The sequence below is a fragment of the Micropterus dolomieu genome, linkage group LG12, assembly GCF_021292245.1.
Source record: "Micropterus dolomieu isolate WLL.071019.BEF.003 ecotype Adirondacks linkage group LG12, ASM2129224v1, whole genome shotgun sequence".
In the NCBI taxonomy this organism is placed as follows: Eukaryota; Metazoa; Chordata; class Actinopteri; order Centrarchiformes; family Centrarchidae; genus Micropterus; species Micropterus dolomieu.
This window is the reverse complement of record NC_060161.1, coordinates 21048087-21071096: the sequence shown is the minus strand read 5'-3', so window position 1 is coordinate 21071096 and position 23010 is coordinate 21048087. Positions and strand designations below refer to the sequence as shown.

The 23010-nt window shown below is 42.8% G+C and overlaps 1 protein-coding gene across 5 annotated transcripts in view; it reads right to left on the bottom strand.

The window, feature by feature from the left end:
• Positions 1 to 23010, bottom strand: part of pcdh7b (protocadherin 7b) — a 105768-nt gene that overhangs the window by 4587 nt on the left and 78171 nt on the right. For 2 of the 5 annotated variants that reach the window (XM_046064857.1, XM_046064858.1), the window contains one exon: positions 1193 to 1211. The exons of the other annotated variants lie outside the window; for them this stretch is intronic. In XM_046064857.1, coding sequence (XP_045920813.1) covers positions 1193 to 1211 — 19 coding nt within the window. The remainder of the gene's footprint in view (positions 1 to 1192; positions 1212 to 23010) is intronic. 5 annotated transcript variants of the gene reach the window in all.

Here is a 23010-nt window from a genome sequence, read left to right as displayed (position 1 = left end):
CGGGATATTTAATGGTAAACTAACACTTTTGACTACATACATTTCCCAGCACTAAGTGTTTGGTGTGGTATGTGTCACATGACTTGGCTATTATGAGTTCCTTCATTAGATGCGTGAATCTGTATTTTCTCCCTAATGATGTCATCACCGCATCTGAATGTTAATGGAGAAGGTGAAAAACAATAAAAACTGGTCATGATGATTACCAGGGATCTATTGTCACATCTGTTGTAGGTTCTGAGTTGTATCATTAGTGGATAGTATCAAACTTGTGCGGCTAAAATTGCATGTTTACATGCAGAACCCATACCACATGACACAAACAGTAACAGAAAACAACAATGAAAAGAAGACTCCACTGGCTACGACAACAGCCTCAAACTAAAACACAGTGGCGTGAATCAGAGTTGAAATAATGTCATGCTTCAAAACATGTTTGTGCTGAGAGGGGAACGGAAAGGCAGGGGCAGCGATGGAGAGAGTAGGGAGGAGATCAGTTTGTGTTTTTCAGTTTGCCCTAATCTAAAATTTAAGATGCACAATTAGGGCCTGCTTCTGTGTGTGTTTGCGTGTCTGTATTGTGAGGATATTTGTGAGATCGGAGCACCAACAACACCGTATTTTCTTATCTGGTGATTGACAGACGGCAATCACATTCTGATCTAAGTAGCTTAATAGCTTTGTGTGGCTAAAGCGCCCTGATATCCTCTTAAAATCCACTAATAGGGGTCTTAACCAATTACCTAGCTGGGAGCTGGCCTCAGATTAACTACGTCTACTGTATTATTGCGGAAAGCAAATTATGTTCTTACAATGCTACACAAGGACAACAGGTTTGACAGATACCCTACAGACTACTGTAAGACAGTGCAAGAGTTTATACCAGTGCAATATGTGAAAGATAATTATCCCAAATACAGCAAACCAAAGCTGGTTGGCTGGCTCAGTATCACACAAAAATAGTAAGGAGTGAAGGAAGGAGTCTACTCCAAAGCCCTGACCAAATGCACAGTGCCAGAGTTAATAGAGTGCCAATGTTATAGAGATGCTATGTTAGATGTAATTTCTTCATGACCTGATGCGAAGTATGGAAAACCAAAATCAAGCAAAAGCGAGGGTGAGTGCAAACCAAGCATGCCTTTGCCCATAGTAAAAAAAAAAGAAAAACAAAAGAGTTTGGACCATGGCTTACTTTTAATGCTCTTTTTCTCCTGTAAAAGAAAAAATAGAACAGAAATCACTCTTTATGTTTTGCACTTCTGCAATAATATATAGATATATTATACTGTATGAGAACCCTTAAGCAGCATTGATACTGGAACTAAAAGACACAACATCACCAAAACAGTGTTATGCAGAGCAGACACATGACTGAGGACACAATGCAGCCGACAGCAAAGAAAGAGGAGACAGGAAAAACAGAATGGAGTAGTCCTACTGATTTGAATATTTAATCAACACATGAACTATGAATTATGAATGCCTTACAGCAAAACTTTGGCTATTACTTCAAGAGTGCCATTCCTGTGCTGCCGGAAATCTTATTTCTACTAAATACCTATTAAAGTCTATTTTCATGTCCCAAATTACCTTTGCAAAGCATCAACTAATGATTGCCAGTCAATATATAGCCTCAGGGAGCAACTGCCACTTGATAGAAAAATCTAACTTTTTGTCATTACAACTGAGCAGTTCTTTTTAATGATATGTAAAGGGCTAACTCCAAGAGAAGTAATGCAAGAAAATAAAACAAAATAGAGATGAATTGGCAATCGCAAATAGTTGACATGCCAGCTGATGCGTTGAAAATGATAACAATGGTGACTATGGATCATGGCATGGAAGAAGAGACATCTTTGTCTACCCCTCCCTCCTTCTCCTCTGTCTCAGCTCAACAAACAATGCCATCAAAGAGACGAGCAGATACCAGGTACTGATTGTCTTGCTCATTTACACCTACGATTGAGCCATCAGGCTACCCACAATGCGCAGCGGCTCTCGCGAGACCTCCGCGTCCTGCTCCTGAATGCTCATCAGATTGCCTCCTCACCCAAATCAAACTAGGGAAAAAATCAGCAGGGAGGACCTCTGCCCCGCACGGTGTGTTGTGTGTACCGAAAAGAGGCTGATTATTTCCTAGCCATGGTCCATTGACTCTGCAGGCTTGCTCAAGATGAAGACGTCTCTTGCTGAGCTAATGAATTGGGCTGCTATTTCAAAGCAAAAGTGCTCAGTTTTTTTTCTTTCCTGTCACCTCCCCTTGAGGTTTGGCCACCAATACGAGTACTTTAAAACCACTTAAATCTGTCCTGTTGCTCTGGACAATAAGTAGGGTAGAATCAGATTCAATCTGGACTAATACTTTTACCTGATTGTTTAGGAGTAGCTGTGGGTAATGCTAAATTAATTTTAATGTAATTAATTTATTTGTTCAATTCACCACCGGGAAATATACAATTTTTATATCCAATTTCATCATATTTATTATTTATTACTTTATTATTTATTCTAGAAAGAACAGAAAAGAAGAATAGAAAGAAACATCACACTTCTCTCTTCTCCACTTTTCTTGCTGGCTTTGATTCAAACTTTACAACAAATCTAAAAATGTAAGGCGGCAGACTAAAAGCAAATGTGTTACAACTTGGCTGGAAAATAATTACTTGTAATTGTTTCCAGTATTTCTATGGAGAAGGCACGCAACATTGCTTCTAAACATGTCCACGGGCCCTTTCAAGACCCAATTCAGGAATCAGGATGTATCTTCAAAGAAAAGCCCTTAGAGCACACACAGCACTGTAGCAGGCTTTTGTAACATATTCACAAACCTCCTGCGAGCCCATACTATCAACCACAGCATCACACAATACAAGTGGGTCACTCTGCTGTGCAACACTGAGAGTTGAACAAGGAGGCCCTCCATCCCAGGTTATGTCCCCGGGGCTCAGGCCTTGTTATTTGGGGATCCAGAGCCAAAAAACAGTGGCACTGTCTGGGTGCCACGGGCAGGGCCCGCTATCTCTGTTGCTGGGAGAGAGGGGAGCTTTCAGCCAAGCTGGTCTGCCTATAATGGCCCACAATGCAAGCCATTAGCCCCCTTTTACATTCACTCAAAGGCGGCTTCCGGATGAGAGAGAGAGGTGGATGGGGGAGTGATTGGCAGATGAGCTTGAGGGGCGATGGGCAGAACGGGAAGAGCAGCAGCTTTCCCTGAGATGTAATTCCACATGGACAAAAGTCGTGCGCTACTGAAGTGACGATTACCCAGTGAGACGCCACTCTAGAGCAGTGCTCTGAGATATTTGTGCCTCATGCTGTGTCTATTCAAACTTTCTTCATTTTGTGCAGGCTGAAAGTGGGCCAGTGGCTGCACTGGTTGAGCTGTGGCTTTTCTTAGCTGGTTTCAGTCAGCCACCCTACCAGCTGACTAGCTTACACTGTGGGATATTTCAAAGAACCTCCGGTGCTGGTGTACAGTAGCGATTTGATGCAGAGTCTTTAGCGCTCGCTAAGAAATTACAGTGGTAAGAAAAAAACGGAGGGTTAGACTGTCATCGCTTCTGGGCATGTGCATGCTAATGTCTGTTGCGTGGGCATTTCTGGGCAATTACAGTTTAGTGTTTGTTTGTGTCATAGTACAGTACACTGTGTTTTCACTGTGGCATGTCAGCAAAGTCCACTTGCCAGTCCGCACTCATCTACGTCACCATCACTTCTTCCTCTCCTTCCGCTCACTATGACCCACCGCTACACAGACTGAAGCTCTGTGACTTTTTGCCCTCTTTTTTTCTGGCTGGCAGATTCAACCCAAACAGCTGAGGAAGGGATAGGAGGGAGAGATGGGGAGAAAAAAAGAATGAGAGGGAAGAGGACAAAACAGAGGTGATGTGCCTGTGTGCATTTTTTTGTGTATGTGTGTCTGCGCTGTGTCTTTGACAGACATTGCAGTTGGCTGGACAGCAGATAGGGGTCAGCACAGAAAGGGAGGAGGAGGGCACGTGGGAGAGGATGAAGACAGGGATGATGAAGAGAGGGAAGGATGGATAGAAAGAGAATAAAGGAGAGAGTGAGAGAGGAGAGTGTATGTGCTGAGTATAGCAGGGTCAGGGCCTGGGAGAAGGGAAACAGCAGATTGAGTGGAGAAGACAGCATGGCTGCCTCTGGGCCGTCACAGGCCAAACACACTGCCAAAGAGAGCAGTGGAGAGGAGAGGAGAGGACAGCGTAGGAGACAGGAGGAGAGGAGAAAGAATTGAGGACATTAGCAAAGACAAGAGGAGAGGAGAGGAAGAAAATACACAAGAGTATCACAGGAGGAGAAATAGTGACAATGAAGGGAACTTTGATAACAGAGGTTGTACTGTAAATAATTCCTGGTAACATGTGCTCTGATTAACTCAGCCTGCTTAAGGTTTCAAATTATCTCTCTAACAATGACATCCTGTGTGCAGGTAGATGCCAGGCGCCACTCATCACTCAAGTAACTCAATCTAATATTCTTCCATCACATTCTCTACATTAAGAAAACACTTTAACATAATGTCGTTTGAGTCAGCCATCCACATGGTTCCAATTTGAAGCCCAAAATGGAACATCTTCTCAATCAAGACAAGGGAAAAGACGGTTTGCCAGGGCTCGGGCAAAAAAGGCACGAGAGGGCGCCTGTGTGAGAACAGTGGGTCTAGCTTGGAAATGGGCTTGTGATTGCCTTGCACCCCTCATCAAAGGCCTCCTTGTATGAACAGATCTATTTCGTACAGCAGAGCAATCAGCGTGAAGATGACAGTGTACATTGCTGGGTGTCATACAGATTACTACGTGCGGCTGAGGGAGGGAAAATGAAATATTTATCCTGAAAAACTGGCTGTTGGAAATAGTCAGGCCTTTGTGACAATATAGGAGAGGAGAAAAGAAGGAGACAAATGAAAAGTGATACAAGGAGATGGCAGCGACAAGAGACCTGAGATGGGACTGGAACTGAAACCAACAACAACGGCAAAGCGAGCGAGCGTTCTCTCTGCAGCCGTCTTTATTCTTTCTCCCTTTCTACTCGTTCTCGCCTCTAATGGGGTCCCACTTAATTAGGTGAAACTTGCCGACTAATTATGGTGCAAGGGTGAGTCTCCCCGTGTTTGTCTGTCTCGCTTTTGCAGGGCCCCTGCGGCATTGCCTCGCAGCTGAGAGGTCCTCAGCATCAAAGACAGACAGGCAGACAGACGCCCGCACACACAACTGAAGGTGGCTGTGGGGGACGAAAGGAAGGAAATGTAGAGACCGAGAGAAAAGAAAGAAAGCGGGAGAACGGTCTGAGAGGAGATAATAAGGTGAGGGAGGACGTGTTCCTGGAGAAAGGCGCGGCGAAGAAAAAGAATAGGTGCTAAATTATTAACGCCGTGACAGCGAGTTCAGACAGAACAATATCCACAGGAAAAAGAGATATTTGTCTTTCTCTTGCTGAGATGTTTGCCAGACAATTAAGGAGGGACGGAGGAGAGAAAGATATGCAGTGGCGCAGGGGAAAATGAGAACAAAAGGGGAGTCCTGGGGAGCGATGACCTTTGAAAACGCAAGTCATGGCGTGCACCGCTAGCTATGGCATTAATTGATGACATTAACGTCAGCATTGGAGACTTATTCAGCGGCACATTAAGTAAAATCCAAACCTCAAACATGTAACACCCTTCTTGGTCCAGTTAAGCTAATTTTAACCCAAGGAGAAGAAAGTAATGCAGTTTCTATCTTAATTTCAGTTCTATACTTAAAAAATTCTGTTCATCCTTAATGCTTTCATACAAATCACACCCTGGTCATGAGCCTACGTTACCCACATTTGCCCTTTTTGTACACCATACCCCTTTTCAACGCCGGCATCTTTTCTGCGTAACCTTTTGGCTTTAGCAGTGCTGCTTATAGGCCAGCTGGAGGAATGCTGTTAAAAGTGGCAGCAGGTGATCTATTCTCTGCCTTCTGAGCTTCTTGAAGTATTTGCTGCCTGGCAAGGGCAACTAAGGGAATAATCTGGAACCCACGCCATGCCTCGAGAAGTGCAGGACGGGCGCAGAGAAAAAACAGAAAGGAGAGGTTGAGTGAGTGAGAGAAAAGATACAGAGCCCTGATCGAGTTTTGTAATGAGCTGTCACGTCCTTTTGCCTCGCTTTTCGAGATGCCCAACCTCTGTGTGAACACACACATAAAAAATACACGAGGCCCTCCAGTACTTATAGGAGACATTTTTTAGGCTAAGTGTAGGTACGATGACGTCACTTCCTTTTTATTCTTCCCTTCTTAACTTCTGCTGCTGCCCAAACGCTGAGAGCATTACAATAACACTGCAGGTAGGCATTATAGGTATGATATGGCTGTTTTTCTCTTCCAGCAGGGTCAGTACTCTTTCTGGAATAATGAATGTAGTGCGGACTGCTCCTGAGGTAATTAATTGAGGAGAGATTAACTAGCATAATTTAATTCTGGTGACGATCTGTCAGCCAATTACCAAATGCGGCTTGCACTCTCCCGCCCCTTTGCGCATGTCCTCTCTCTCTCTGGGTCTCTACCTCTCTCTACCCATTCCAAACAGTCAGCACTCAAGCCCATAAGTAAACTGTCCTGGCATGTCATGCTCCCTCATTCATATTGCATGCATATGCATGCTCACATGCATGTGCAGGCGAAGCTTCACATACAGCAGGTGCTTGTCGTGTTTACCGGAAACATGTTTCGTCGCTCTCTTTCAGGTATGCACACATAAATGCAGACACTACAGACTGTCCTTAGAGCACTTCTCACCCTCTGACCTCATCTATAAGTAGAACAACAGCAGGATGATGTGGAGAGGGGAGAAGCGGAGTGACTCATCCACTCTGCTAATAAGAATGATGGTGCTGGCTTCCTGCCACACACGCAACACTACAGAAACAACGCCTATCTCAAAAATATCTCCTAAAAAAATTTCTGAAATCCATAAAAAATAGATTTTCTCATCAGGTTTTTCACATTATCCTTGAAGCCTAATGACCTTTACTAGCTGCAACGGTTCACAGTTTTGTATAAGAAATTCATTTATGACTGAAAAAAATACCCAATTACAGTATAAAATAAAGCACTGTGTCTTGTTTTCTTCGGCATGGCACTGAGCTTATACAGAATACTCTGGAAGACCTGTAAGGATTAGCATTAGCCGCTCTGCTATGGTGCACTCATGCAACACTGCTGGCAACCGATAAAACAATATGGCAGTCTCAGCTCATTTTCACACAACACAGACACTGCGTGGTTGTAGCAAACCTTACATTAACCATGCAGCGTGTGTGAAGCTTATATGTGTGTGTGTGTGTGTGTGTGTGTGTGTGTGTGGATGCTCTGCATTCCCAGCCAGACAAGAAGAAAAGCACACAGCATTATTTGATAAGACAAACACAGAATACGGATGAAGGGGTGGTGGGTGTGTAGAAAATGGTAGGGCTTACTGAGCTACTGTGAGTGTGTGAGCAAGGGGTTAAATCAGTAAAAAATGTGTTTGTTTTTTTTACTGTTTATTTTTCCTCTAAATTCTTTCTCTCTCACACACATACACACCATCTTTCCCTCTCTCTCCCTCTCTCTCTCAGTCTTTAGAAAAAGAAGTGTCATTGCTTCTTCTCCACTGTTACTCTTATCGCACACTCCCAGGCATACTCACACAATAGCCAGTTTTACACCATTAAATGGTTATTTGTCAAAATATAATTTTGATTAAATCCTCCCTAAAATAAAATAAGAGACAGAAAGAAAGTCCGTGATTTGTGCTTTTTACCGATCGTACTAATCAGAGAAAACATTTTCATTGTTAGGCATAACAAGAAGTAAGAGTTTTGAAGATTGCTCAGGGTAGTTTAAAAATATGATAGCAACTGAGGCTTTTTGTTTTATCTGATGCTGTTAAAATGAATGGTGACTGCCCAGAACATAGTTCAAGTTTAGCACATGTTCAGCACTAAGAATCATGTGAAATATGAAGCTTTTACAAGAAGTATTTACCACTTGGCAAAGTGACTAGCAGCAGATCTGCAGCAGAATTTCATTATGTATCTTAAATTTAGTATGACCTACATATCACAAAAAAAATGTTGTATTCATGCATTGCATCATCTCTATTTCAAAATTGAAAGAGCTAAAAATAAACCAACTCCATATTTTTGTATTTGCAATAAAAAAAAAAATCGACAAAATAAAAGTAAATAATCCAACAGTCTGTCCTCCCAATACATAATGCACTCCCCCAGCACTTGATGTCTAAAATAATGGTTCCACTTGTGATAAGTAGTTAGCAGTGGCGGGCTAGCTAGCTACCTTGTGAGTCAGCCAGATAACACCCACTATCTACCATGCTTGTCATCCTGAGTGTAGCAAGTAGCTCTCAGCTGCTAGCACATTCTAGGCCAGAGCGAGCTAGGCCTGGTGAGTCACGACCTTAATGGAAAGCTAGTGGTGGAAATGTGGTGGGGGTAATTATGCTGACCTCAAGGGACAGGCTTTCAGTTTTTCAGCGTGTGGGCTCATAAACAGGCACAGTGAGCTCCACTCCAGGGCAGAAAAGGCAGATTATTCAGGGGGCCATGTTTTCCAGAGGGATTCGTTTTCTGTGATTCAGCAGGTTCACAAAGGACGTGTTTTACCTCAAAACGCTCAGGGAAACTGAGCTGATTGAGGTGGAGAAAAGCTTCCTTACTGACTTATTGCAAATTCTACCTTTACTTAAATTTGAAAAAAACATGGGAGAACATTATGCACATTAAAATACTGGCATATTTAAAATCTCCTTTAACAATATGTAGTCTATCAAAAATGTAATAATCATCTAGCTGGACTGTGGATTCAAGATGAAAATGCTGCCTTTAACCCTTTACTAATCTTTCGTGTCTGTTCTGTTATGGTGACGTTTAACTCACAAGCTTAGATTAGATTCAGATTAAGACACACTCCCAGGCTTTACGGTGTAATGACCATGGTAACCAAACAAGTCATCAGACAGGTTTTGGAGAATTCTCCCTTAAGAACAGACAGAACACCTACAGGGACGGGTAAAAACAAACTGCATCAAACGGCTCTGCACAGTGCAGCCCCTTGATGAAAGTGCTAAAAGGATGTGCCAGTCAGCAAATAGGTTCTACAGCACCTCTTTAATGTATCCTTGAGTCTGACCAGGGTGCCTCTGCTGTGTACAACCTCCCACAGAGTTTGAGTGTTCAAAAATGGAAGCAAAGGCTTCTGTGACAGCATGAAGGCCTTATCCTACGAAGCCGACATCTGGTTAAGGAGTCTCGGTTACCTAAGTTTGCATACTAGTCATATGTACCAAAATGTCCAGATATACTGCATGATAACAAAATGTCATCATATATTGGGCTCATTCCCACTAGAAAAGGCCTGGGAGCTCGGAGAGAACTGTGATCTTTGATTTCTTGAGTGCCTTAAACACTATCCAGCCCCACTCTTGCTCAGGCAGAAGCTCAGAGTGATACAGCCTGATAACGCCAAGGTGTCCTGGATTATAGACTATCTCGCAGATAGGCCGCAGTTTGTACCCTCCCCGAGCAGTATATTGGATTTGCTGCTGCAGAGAGGCACTGTGCTGTCACCTTCCTTATTCACTCTCTATCTTTGACTTGAGACTCAACTGTAGGTCACGCCACCTCCAGATTTTCTCTGATGATTCCTCCGGTATGGGATGCACCCGTAAGGGGGAGGAGGAGGTGTATGTGAGCCTGGGGATCTCTGCTGCGTGGTGCAAGGAGGGCCATCTGCAGCTGAACATTTGTAGAATGAAAAGGCTCACAAAGAGGGTTTCTGATGGATGAGACCTAGTGACGCCTGTCGTCCTAGATTTTTCTCTGATCCTCTGCACATTATTCTTTGTAACCTTATTCGTACTTTTCATGGCTCCATCATGTGTTTTGACGTTGACAGCATTAATAAGAACAAATAATAATGCATGTACACATTTTTCTGTTACATATATGTACATGTTTCACCAGCTAAGGGGGTGTCAACGACAGTGTCACACCACATATTAAACATTCATCAGTGCATGATTCTGTTTCCAGCTACAAACGCCACAGGGAGACAACAAGGCTCTTTTTAGCCCTTGCTCAAAAAATTGCCTCCTCTCCTTGAAGCTCCAAATCTAGATTTGAATCCAAGTGGAAACAGGGAAACAAGTTCCACGTTAACATCCGCACGTATCACACGGATGAAAAAGAAAGGGAGATGACTGGAAGTGAAAGCAGCCCTCAATTCAAGTCACTAACCATGCCCGTCTTTCAACCCACAACACACACCCTTTTTAACAGGCCAGTTTAGCAATATAGAAGTACAGCACCATGGCTACAGCCATACACAGTGTATTATTTAAAGCACCAGGGGCCCAATTTGTCACTCTGGCGGGCTCATCACAGGCGAACATCCTTTATGAAATGCACTTTTCACGCTGCCTGTCGGAGGGATCAAAGTAGCAGCAGCCTTGCCCGTTTCTCCCTCTTCAGTTTCCCTGCTCTGATTCCCTCTGACAAAATGAGTCAATTTAAACCAAACGGATCCCCTATCAAAATAACGAGAGTGAGTGAGGGAGATAGATGGGGAAAAAAGAGATTCATATCGTGGGTGGGTGAGATTTCGACAGGTGGGCAGTAACTAGGGAATATGGACACTCAGCCTCTCTTGTGTTGACTGAAAATGGTTGGATAGGCTGTAGGACATAAATGGCATCACTGTATTAGAGTAGTTCACATTTCAGCTAAATGGTGTATACAGTCAGACCTAGTGTGTAAAAACTCAGTGTCTGGTACAAATAGTTTAGTTGCTCAGCTGTTTTTATGCAAGACACATCACACACATTACATATGTGTCATTAAGTCAAATACAAATTTAATTGAATTAAAGCTTACAATGTTTCAGTATTTCAGTTCTTCAGACCGACAAGCCAGCAGTAACTAAAGTAAGCATGTTTCATCTCAGCCTTATAGAAATGGATGAAGAGCTAGCAAAAAAAGGATGCAATGAGAGTACCATTGGGTGTTTGCTAAATGTTAGCTAATGCAATGTTGCAAGCGAGCATTTGCTATGTTACATGAACAACAAACATTAGCTGTTAGCATAACATTAGCTACATCTTTTTTATGCTTGCAAATAACTGACCTGTGGCTAGTTCAGAGGGCACTATTTAGTCACGAACTAGAAGAACATACACAGAGCTGGTTAAGGCTGCCTGTTTCAAAAACGTTTGTTCTCAGCAGCCAGAAGTTGTACTGCAGCACTAACCTGGCATTGATCAGCAATACTTGAGAAACCCTGCTGATATTTGGTGCACATACTGATTGCACCTAAAACACACTTGTAGATAGTAAATTAATACTTGAAGAGTTCAAAAGCCCCATGTTCGCCTCAGCTTTCTGCACATTATTTCTGGCTCATATGATACTCAAATTAATTTGACATTAGATGACACAGAGTGCGTAACATAACTTCACTGTGCCTTTTCTGCTTTGCCTTTGAAGCACAGAAAACATGCTTCATTATTCACCCAGCTTGACAGGCCTATTTTTCCCTCCTTCCACCCCACTCTACCCCCACCCCCTTTTTAGCAAAGCTCTCGACCAATTGATTTTTCCTCTTTCCGCTGTCTGCCTTTTTTTTCTCCCCATCCTTGATTCTAATGCTTCTGGGTTGTGGGAAATATTTATTCACATTGATCGACGACAAAGCTGATGGGTCTTTCATGAGCGTCAGAACTCAAACTGTTTTTGTCCCACCGATGTCTCCAAATATCAATCACCAGTGGGAGAAGTGCGGCCTAGACTGCAGATTAGGGCAATAAAGCCCCAAAGGCCAGACTCATTTTCCTAGAGAATGGAGAACCGAAAAAAATATACAGCAGACACCAATAGTCTGGCCCATGATGGAGTGTTTCTGTATTCTGTGATGCGTCCTATCAGCTGTCGCTGCTCAGACGCAATGTGTTAAGAGACAAATAGAACTTTTCTACGAGTGATTGAAATAGCAGCTCCAGACACTAACTTCGGCCTGGAGGTGCAAAGTTGTTTGGGTGCTGTGCAAGACGCGGTACTGAGGCCTAGAGGGAGCGCTCCGATGATAACTCCTGCATCTGCGTGGTCTCCATTAAAAATGCAGCGCCGACAGGATATTTTCCGCATCAAATTTTCATACCATCAGGCAGTCTTGACAGCCCCATCTTACATACTCACACGTAACAATGATGAAGTTCTTAAAGCCTGTGTATCTCTGCCTTTCTCTCTGACTGAATGCAGTATGGCTTTTGTATGAGGGATGCAGACAGGGTTTCGTGCCATGGTTCATAGACAGTGGTTTCCCTCAAGGGCCGAATGTGTGCTATTCCCCAGACGCACACGTACACCAACATCACTGTTTACTAGCGCTCCTGTCTGCACATACACAAAAAAACAAATAAAAATGTGAATTGTGCCCCAGTGAGGATTAATTATTATTTTCACAATATTGGCAGAAAATTGATGCCGAAGCTGCCCTGGTATGTAGTGACAGGCTGTCCTTTATGCCCGGAGAACAATATGACTGGTACAAAATGAGCAACGCATGGATGTACAAAAATGGGGACCAGCCCATACACAGTAAAGTACAGCCTATTGACCTTATGTACAGTTAGCAGCCCAGCTAGTAAACACATTATGTCTAATCCTCATAAATATCACGACCCAATCTGACTCAACTGCCTTTTTCACATTTTCATATTCATATTCTGCTGTCAAATCATCCCGCAAAATAAAAACTCTGCGAATCCCCGCTCCACCAATTGCCGCATGCAAGGTCATATGTAAATAGGCTTTGCTTGCAGCAAAGGGAGACAGAGGCATCACCATCCGTGTCAGCATCTGAAGAATGGCAAAAGCCATGTTTGATATATACGCGTGGTGCACAATCGCACGCATTCACTTGGCCTAATGTCTGTGGGGAAAATGGAGAGCTCTGGAGGTTTCAGCCATGAAGATGTACACTCACACTGGTCACTTCACCCTCATTATCTCACTTACAGTACACGCTCCTGTGTTCTCTTGTCATGTGTGGAGACCAGAAACAGGCCTGCAACTCATTTCAGGCCCCATTAAAACTGTTCTCATGGAGAAAGCTTTCAAGGAGTAGTAGTTGTAAAATGATATTAAACTTATAGTACTGGATTTATCACTTTCTATGCACAGAGCTAGAGCAAAAAAAAAAGAAGCTAAAAGTCCTTTTGATGACTACCAACTTAATCCTGGCAAAGCTGACAGAGTATTTGCTTTCGATCCAGTTCACTGGTTGAAAGATTAGCATTATCTCTGTCCTTTTGATGAAAATAATTCACCAAGAATAGGACAGAACAGTTGTGACTACACTATAACATATACAGTGAGCGAGTGAGTCATATGAGGGCCTGGTGCTGTGGACGGCAACACCTGATGAGCGTCACTTGAAAAGACAAAAAGTAATAATATGTATTTGCTTCCTTTGTTTCCTCTTGAGAGGCCAACGGGAAGGGGCTGAGGGCTGAGCTACGGTGGAGTGTGCAACCAAATTAAGAGAGAGAGAGAAACATAATCAGTGAGTGGTAGAAGGAGAGAGAGAGAGAGTGAGAGATACAAGTGTGTATGAGAGAGAGAGAGACTGGTAATATGCTTGGGAATTTAATAAGGCTCAGCGCTCCTCAATAATATCACCCGCTTCACAGAGTCCTCTGGGAAACATGAAATGTGCCGATAAAGGATGATGCCTCCGTCTGACAAACGGGGTGTGCTAAAAGCGCTGTGGGAAAAAATAAATAAATAAATAAATAAAACAGCCACGCGCCGCCGCCATTGCTAGCGCACATGCTAATGTGCCCCAGGCTACACTTTAAAGAATTATTCACTTTCTTCTCCTTATGCTGCGATTCTCCAAACCTCCCCTCTTTAAGGTCACACACACACGCTGCACACGTATTCAGACTACAGCTGAATAATGTCAGCTTTATTCATCGAATTGTTAGTGGACATGGGCAGTGCTTTTACAAGAATTCCTGTTTGTGTTTTTGTGCATGTTTGCATTTAAGCCCGTCGAGCCATATTGAATGCACAGAAAATTGCTGTAAGACTTGTCACGGTACCATAGCTTTGCCTCTATGAATGGTAAACCTCACCGAAGAGCAAGAAGCACTATTCCAGCGAGAGGCAGAGATTATTGTACTATTGTATTAGATTAACTGTACTGTAGGTTGATACACTGTATGCCAAACGTATGTAGACACCCACCTTATCCCCAAACCATGGGCATTATATACTACTATAACAGCCGGCATTCTTTCTGGGAAGGCTCTGGAACAAGGGGTTTGTTCCACAATGATGTTGAGCGACGCTGTAGATGTTCCCATTTATCACAAAAGGTGTTTGATAGTGTTAAAGTCGGGCTCTGTGAAGGTCAGTCAAGGTTTTCCACACCAAACTCAGGTAAAAAAAAAAACATTCCTTTATGGAGGTCATGTTATTCACTGTCATGTTGAAACAGGGAGAAGCCTTCCCCTTGAAAGCACACCGTTGTCTAAAATATCATTATATATTGTGGCATCAATATTGAGCGCCCATGTTGAGTAGTAGTCTCATATTATTAGGCTCACTTTACCACTTTCCTTCTTTCCTTCTGGCTGTCTGGACTTGAATTAACTTAGTGGCTCAGGTGTCCACGTACTTTTTTCCCATACACTGTAGTTCTTTTACAACATAAACATATGAATACTATCAGGAATGATTTGATTCTATGTTTGCAAATATCCCTTATTACTTTTTCCGAGTTTGCCTGAGTTGCATTGAAGTGCAACCCTACCCATGTATGTCAAATCCAATGTGTTCCTGTTGACACCAACACAGCTGGGAAATGCTCCCCCTGACCTGTCATGTCCCATCTAACAAACAGCGAAAGACAACCTCTCACTCTGTTGATACTCTATGACATTTACATACCACTCTGCCTGGTGTAGGAATCACCCTTAGGCTGTACCAGGCCTTGGATTTGGGACAGGCACTTTTTCAGCGCCCCCACCCTTCTTGTCACTACCTCACCAGGACCTGCTCACGCTTGACAAAAAGAACCCCAAACATGTACCTCGCTCCACTGCTGCCAAAACGGGCTGCTAGTTTTTAGATGGGGGACACAAAGCGCAAAGGGTGGGGGGGCATGGCCCATTTCTCCCCTTCCACCCTGCCTCCTTCCTATCTTTCCTATCCGAGCAGACATTGATGTTCACATTCTTTCTTTCATGGCAACTCTGTCTATCAAGGCTCACCTGCTCTTTTGTCTTCCCTAATCCGTTCTCTCACGCTTGCTCAGTCTTTCTCCATTTTTTATTCCTTCAATACCTTTGAATATTTCCTCCTTGTTGTCCCCATAGTCATTCTTTCTCTTCTCCCCTCTCTTACCCTCACCCTCGCCCCCCACTTCTCTCATTATCTGCCTCTGTCTCTGCTGATCGGCCAACGACTCCCTATTGGCAAATTCATGAGATTGATCATTTTAACACGGGTGGGTGGATTTACTAAAAGGACCCCTCTCTCCTTCTCCTACACAGTGCACTACGTGGCACCCACGCCCCCACCGGTAAGACTCTGAAGCGCTGTCACTTAACATGCACTGGGCTCCACTCCCAGGAGGAGAGAGAGAGGCTATGGGAGAGCAGGGGAGAGGGAGAAGAAAGCGGAGTCACGTGTGAGCGGAATACTAATAAAGTGCAGCACTCGAGAAAAAAGGAGTGGGGAAAAGACAGTGGCGGCGTTCTGGTGCAACAAAATTACCACTTAATTTGATTCAATACTGTATCATCTCCGTTTTCTATCCATCTTGTGTTTGTGTGCACGAATGTGTGAGTCAATTTGTGTGAATATGTGTACGACTGTGTGTAAAGTGTGCCCCACAGGCATGCAAAGATACAGAGTTATAGAATTCTCCACTTAAGATATTCATATGCCTTAGGAGACTTTGGGCTCTCCATTCCTTTTTTTTTTACTTTAACGTCTGTGTGCGCGCGGGTGTGTGTTCACGCCGATTTATATATATGTGTGTGAGCGTGAGCAGAAAGAGCGAGAAAGAGGTTGCATTAGCATGATTAAAAGGACAGTAACAAATGACTGCTGTCCCGGAGAAGCCATGTGACTATCACAACAGGATATAGGCCAAGTATATCAAGGCGCACACTCCCTCATGATTTGACGGTCCTTCTTAAAGAGAGATGGAGTGTCGGGAAATGAGCAATGAGGGAAGAGGACCCACTATTCAACATCTTAGATGTGACAACTGTGACATTTTACGTAATTCTATATGTTGTGTACAGCATTTGAAGGGACTGTGTGTGTGTGTGTGTGTTCAGATGCATCAAATATTAATGGTCGCTGGTGAAGCCTCATTATCACAATTTCTTTTGGGGGAAGAATACAGAAGAGAGAGTTTCTTTCATTGCTACAACTGCTGAGTTGCAGGCAAAGGCGGCCTCTAAAAATAGCCTCAAGGTTTTCGTGTGCCGTAAACCCATTTCCTCTCATACTAGGTGGGAGAAGTGGAAAAGTATATTTTTATACTGGCTTTGCTCGTTATTATTCAACCACTATGTGGACTATTTCTTTTCATTACAGCTTTTAATGATTTAGCCGAGAATGCTGGGAAGTTCATTGGCTCAGCTTTCAATAATAACCATCCTGAATGAATAAAGTCATTAATTCCTGCCTATCATTTGACTAATGGTTACCCATGGCTCTGCAATAAACCTTTGCTAGCCAAGTGCACTCTTTTCCAATTCACTCTCAGAATAAGGAAGAAGCTATAACCTTGTTCATGTTAGCATAGTGAAAAGAACATGTTTCTATCTTTGCCCACGGCAGCATTCGGCTGACATTCATTAATATTAGAGGCAGAGGAAGAGAGAGCGAGTGAGAGAAAAAGATTGTGCGGTACATTAGCAGCCAGATTTATTGACGTCTTTGCGCCACGAATGTGGCAGGTGCTCTTAGGCTAGTTGTGAACAGCAGAACTCCCCTCAACTTCTGCCTCTGGAGATAAGTTTGGGGGGGGAACACACACACACACACTCACATACACACACATTCTGTCAAGGTTGCTGAGACGTTGCAGGAACTTTATGAATGTTCTCTGTCTTGTCAGGGCACAGTGTGTAGCCTCTCACTGACAGCGGACACAAAATGATGGAGGGTCTGTGCATGGTGTTGCCAACGGCTAAAAATCACCTGCTAGACCTGTGGCCAGACCTTGAAAAGAGACTAAGACCACGTTTGTGCACTCTAAGTCATATTTTAAATCTTTCAAACTACTGTGAACGCTCCTTTATGAATACCTGCTTTGGTACAGAGCTTTCAACACGAGGCCACATGATTCTGACCAAGGGTGTGGAAAGGACAAAGAAGAGCAAACTACCACCTGATCAACCTGCACAATGCCACCTGAACCTGCAACACTGTACCATTAACATCACTCCTTTTTCCGATCGTGGTGAGTGAACCTCATTTTAAATCAGTGCTGCGTAGCATGTCTCCTTACTTATGCTGACTTATGATTACCGGTATGTTTATTTTCTATTGTCTTGACAACAAAGTTGGGTAGTGTCACAAATCCACACACTATGTGTTTTAATAACTCACGTTGCACCTCGTTTATCAATCAAAAAGCCCATTGCAAACTAATTCTGGCTGTGTCTCTCTACCTCACTATCTATGTCTGCATTGACACATTGACTGTGTTTAATTCAAAGGCCCACAAATATATTATGTATTTGCCTTTTAACTCGGCTACACAAGACAAAACACTGCTGGATCTCTGTTGAGCCACAGCATGTAACTCATTTATTTTTTACTTTATGAGACACTTTTTTTTACATGGTTTCACCAGATGAATTTGCAACATCAGTCTTCAAATTACAAGGGGAGACATGAAAATATAAGATTGTTACCAGCAGACAAATGTAATATACACAGACTCTATAATGGTCTTGGGATTTTTACATTGGAGCGCCGCAAGATTCATTTCTTGGCCCTACCCCAAGCCACAAACATAACCTTTTCACCCCAGCTCATATGTCTCTCCCAGGCCTGTGGCAAACAGCGAGCTCCATCACTCACTGGATGGGAACTGATGTATGGAGCTACGCATCGGTTCAATACCATTTAATTGTATTAGGACTAAAGTATGAGATTAGTCTTCAAACCTGTCCAGAAGAAACAGGGATACTATGTGAGCGCCGGCGGTAGAATTCTAAATGGATGTGAATCTGACACAGTCTAACGGGGGAAAAAGCCGACTCTGGTCTCTGGAGATAATGACAGCTTGGTTTGTTTCTGCCGGTCAGTCTGGCCATTTCAGGGCTAGGGAGGTGTAGTCATTGATATGTCAAAACTATTTATCCCCCCTCATCACCAAATATTCCATGCAACCTGATTTTCACCTTGCTTAAAGCTCTGAGACAAGTTGTCTGGTGTGACGCTTGTGAAATAAATTAGAAAAGGGAAGGGGAGAATAAATCATATTTTCATTGGATTTTGTAGCCTCGGCAGGAATTAAAGGAATGAGCTTAGGCTATGAAACGCCATCTATTCTTGAATTGTGTTCGTCCTATATTTTTAGGAGTTACTGTGTTGCTTGCGTAGCATAAATAAATATACTGCTATAGTGTGCTTTTGAAATGGTTTTGTGTCATATGAAAGGCCTTGATGTCCATGGTTAAAAAGAAGAAAAAGAAAAGGAAGACAAGCATTTCTTCCCAGTCAGTACACACCACCTGTACATACTGTACAAGCTCATTTATCTGTCTTTTTGCTCTTCTGTGCATTACATAAAGCATATTTTGTCATCCTTAAAATTGCCTGAAACAAAGCTTTTGTCTGTTTGTGTGTTTGCATGTGTGGGAGTCCAGTGATATGCGGATGCGGTATCCAATCTCCAACACTATGCACAGATTTTGTAATTCAGACACAGAAGCATTCTGGGTGCTAAATCTCCACCAATCGATTGGAGCTGTGGATATCATAGCAAGGCAGGGAAATCCACCAAATATTTAATACACAACAAACATATCAGCCGCTAACAGCTGAGTATGGATTAGGCCATCTTCCTGAAAGTGAGCGCATATTTACTGACACAAACAAGCTAGGGAGCATATTACCGAGATACACATTGCTCAGTGCCAGCATATGAATGTTAAATTAGACTATATGGAGGTTCGGAATGGCTGTGGCTGTGACATTTGTTGCAAAAAGGCAAAATCAACAATACCGACGCAAATAAGGCTGCTCAGTTAAAGATCACCAGATTTAGAGGTTATTCTTTTTGTCAGTGCTGAGAAGTGAGGTTGATTTAATGAAAATGCCTTTGTTATATTTTGTTTGTGACTGTGTCGATTAATGCATTTGTTGTCTCGCTGAATACATTGTAACGTTCAAGTTTTAACACCAACAGACATTAAATTGTTCCCATCTGTGCACTGAACTCTCCCCAACAGATGCTGAAATAATGGCATTTCTCTTCATATTCTGTTTTTGTTTGCTTCTTCCCAACTCTCCTACTTTTTCTCTCCTCAGTTTGAAGGTATTTTGATAGAGTAGCACCCGCCACTGGTAAACAGGAAAAACAAATGGCCACTGAGCTCATGGATGTAGATGGGTATTGTTTTTTATTGATTTCCTTTGGCTGAGGAGCTGGTGACAGGGAGTCTCCACTCATCAGGGCGGGTTATCGATTAGCTTGAGGAGGAGCAGCAGGGGTGCGTGCGGGGTCAAGCGTGCAAGCGAGAAGAGTTGGAATGTGGCCCGTTGCAAAGGCAAAGCACAGGCGGGATCCCTGACACCAGTAATTAACGCGTGAAATGCAGTCAATTTCTCTTTGGATGGAAAAGGTCTATTGCAAGGGCAAAATTTTGCCTTTATAAGGGAATGGTCTTTCATCCACGAGCACTTAAAGAATTGATGTATTCTGCAAAATGTGTCAGTCTAGCAGCTGAACGTTGCAGTGCAAAGCCAGGTAGGTGGTCACACTTAATACTTTTGATAGATATTGTACTAGCTTGTTAGCTCATTAACAGTGCTAATAATAGTATTAGCTTTAAATACCTCCCTATATAATAATAATTCCCTATACCCTTATCCCTTTAAACAACTACCCCTATGTTGTAGAAGTCTGTACTTAGAGGGCACGGGTACACTCAGAGGTAGGGGAGACAGATGACATTTTGAACCCCCGCAAGGACTGAATCATTACAAGCACCTCCCCACTGGAAGTGTGGTGGGATCAGCAATATTTCACACTGACAGAAGGACCTGACAGCAGGCGTCCACACACAAGCCCGGCTCCTCTAATGCCTTTTATTTATTTATTTCTGTGTCCCTTTCTTTACACACAACCCCCCTCCGCCCCCGATATATTTGGGAGTTGCCAGATTGGATCAAAAGCACATCAACTTCAAATGGACCCTTTTTCTTTATCACAAACTTCTCCACTTGAAGAGGTATGCTCACAAAAAAAGGCAAGTGTGTGATTAGAAATCGCAAACTCAACAGATTTTTCTGACACTCTTCTTTATGTTTCTAATCAGCATTGGAATTTAAATGTGTCTTTGGCTCCAGCTGGAGTGATAGGACCAGAATCAGTATGTGTCTGCTTAACACCAAAGTGTTTAAAATGCCCGCTGAGTGCCCCTCTATCTGTCTCCCTCTCTACTCCTCTTTCATTTCCCTGACTTTGTTGCTGATGTATATGCAGAAGACACAACATTAGGACTCTAGTTCAGCTGATTGAACCCATTTGCTGCACACTCCTGCCTCTATCCCCGTACCCATTAGATAATACCTTATCACACAACAATTTGCTTGTACCTCTCTTATATCTTACAAAGAAGATGAGCTCATTTTATCTGAATACTCCGTTCTTAATGCATTTCATTCCTTGTGCTATTTATTTCTATTTGGGCCAAAGCCTTTCTTCTCCTTTAGGACCCATGAATAGTGCATCATTCTTCGCTGCGAGCACTTTAACAAAAAAGAAAAAGAAAGACGGAGCCTTGGAAGTTTGAGCTCTGGGGCAAGTCTCTTTCCTTGCCCCCCACCCCTCCCCGCCCTCACATGTACCCATGACTCTCACCTCTTTTTTGCACCACAGAAATGAAACGAGTTGGAAATAACAGCTCTGTCTTTGGCAGTGTTTGAACATTGTAATTCTCCAAACTATTGAGGCGTATTAGCTTTGGAAGCTACTGACATGGAATGATGTTTGCTGACAGAGACCAAACTAAATCACTTAGGAGGAGTCCCTCTTTTGTCTTCTGTCATGCCAAGAAGAGGACATCTCTGCTTGGGTGGCCTACATTGCCCTTTGGGATTAAGATATTCATCACCGGTCGTCTTTCCAGTGCTAATAGCATTTGCTGATTAGATATCCAAACTTCTGAAATTGATCAAATGTTTTACAGATTCATTTGAGGATTTGTTTCTCAGTGGGCAGTGATTGTGGCATTAAAATTAGCAAGAACTGGTTTCTTGGGAATGTGTTGCCAAATAAATAAGTACATAAATAATTCCTTTGGTTTCTGTTGGTATTAAAACATAATTTTGAAATTTGCCAACATTCTCAAACATTCTCCTTCGTCCCAGCTACTACAGATTAAACGTCAGCTCTCCAAAAAAATGATTCCACTATCAGCAACCATGTGCGGTGACTAATACCATTTGCTGGGATCAATTAGGCTGATTGGCTTAGGCTCTGTCTTGGCCAGCCCAGGGGGTTGGCAGTTGCAGACAAGTTGTCCAATTAAGTGAGCAGAAGTACTTGCCAATAATGGCTGAATAATGGGCCTTAAGGGGAGCGTGATTCATCTCCAATGTTAGGCACCAGGGAGGCAGCCATTCAGTGTGTAAAAACCATAGATTTCTCTCTTTTCAGATTACAATCGATATCATCCCCGTGGCTTTGACAATGGCCTCAATGAAGGATTAGACTGTAAAGATCTTGGTATCCTGGGTTGATGCCAATATTTATTTTCAGACCCGCTCCCTGTGCGTACAGTGTACAAATGTCAGCATCTGCTCTACAGAAAAGGTAGATACAATTAGACTCAGGCCAGCATTTGCAAATATGTTTTCTTTTATTTGCTCCGAGTACCAGATATTTGGGATCTAATGCATTGTGGCATTTAAATATTGTTAAAGTTCCACATTCGACAGGTTTACTTACCTGTAAATGTAATGTTAATAATTTAGGTCTGATGTAAATATGTATAACAAGCACTGCAATGGGAAAAAAAATGGATTAGATTTGTCTCATTATGTCGTTCTGGACGAGTAAACAGTATTAAAGGCTGCCAGTGACAGACAAAGAACCAAAACTGCCTTGGCGTTACACATGCATGCGCACTCCAAACAAAAGTTACTTTCTATAAAGAGGTCGGAAGCAGTCACTGTTTTAACATTACATTCTTTTCTTTCCCTCTCTGAGTCTAGAATAATAGTCAATAAGTAGTTGAAAGGCTTTAATTTCTCCCGACATCACATCCAGCGCCTATCACCCTCCCCTCTCTTTCACTTTCTGTATCTCTTTTGTTGATGTGTCTAATACTGGCAGGTTTCTTAATGTCACATTTAAGCAGCAGTAATTTACTGCGTCGGGTGTGGCGTCTGACAGTCGCGTGTTTAATCTCCCCCTGTTGAACGCTTGTTAGTGCCACCACCTGATCATAGGCCCAGAGTGGGAGATGCCACAGCGCGTACAAAAGGACCATTTAAAATGTGAGCGAAAGACAGAGATGAGCAGGAGAATGGCTGCCATCTTTGATGCATTCTTTTATCTCTCTTGTTTCCGTTCCCCTCTAGCTCTCATATATGTTACATGATTATTCAAGATGTGAGTATGTAATAACGAGGAAAAGGGGAAGAAGAGACAAATTGAATTGGCCCTTTGCAGAAGTAATATCACACCTTCATTTGAAATG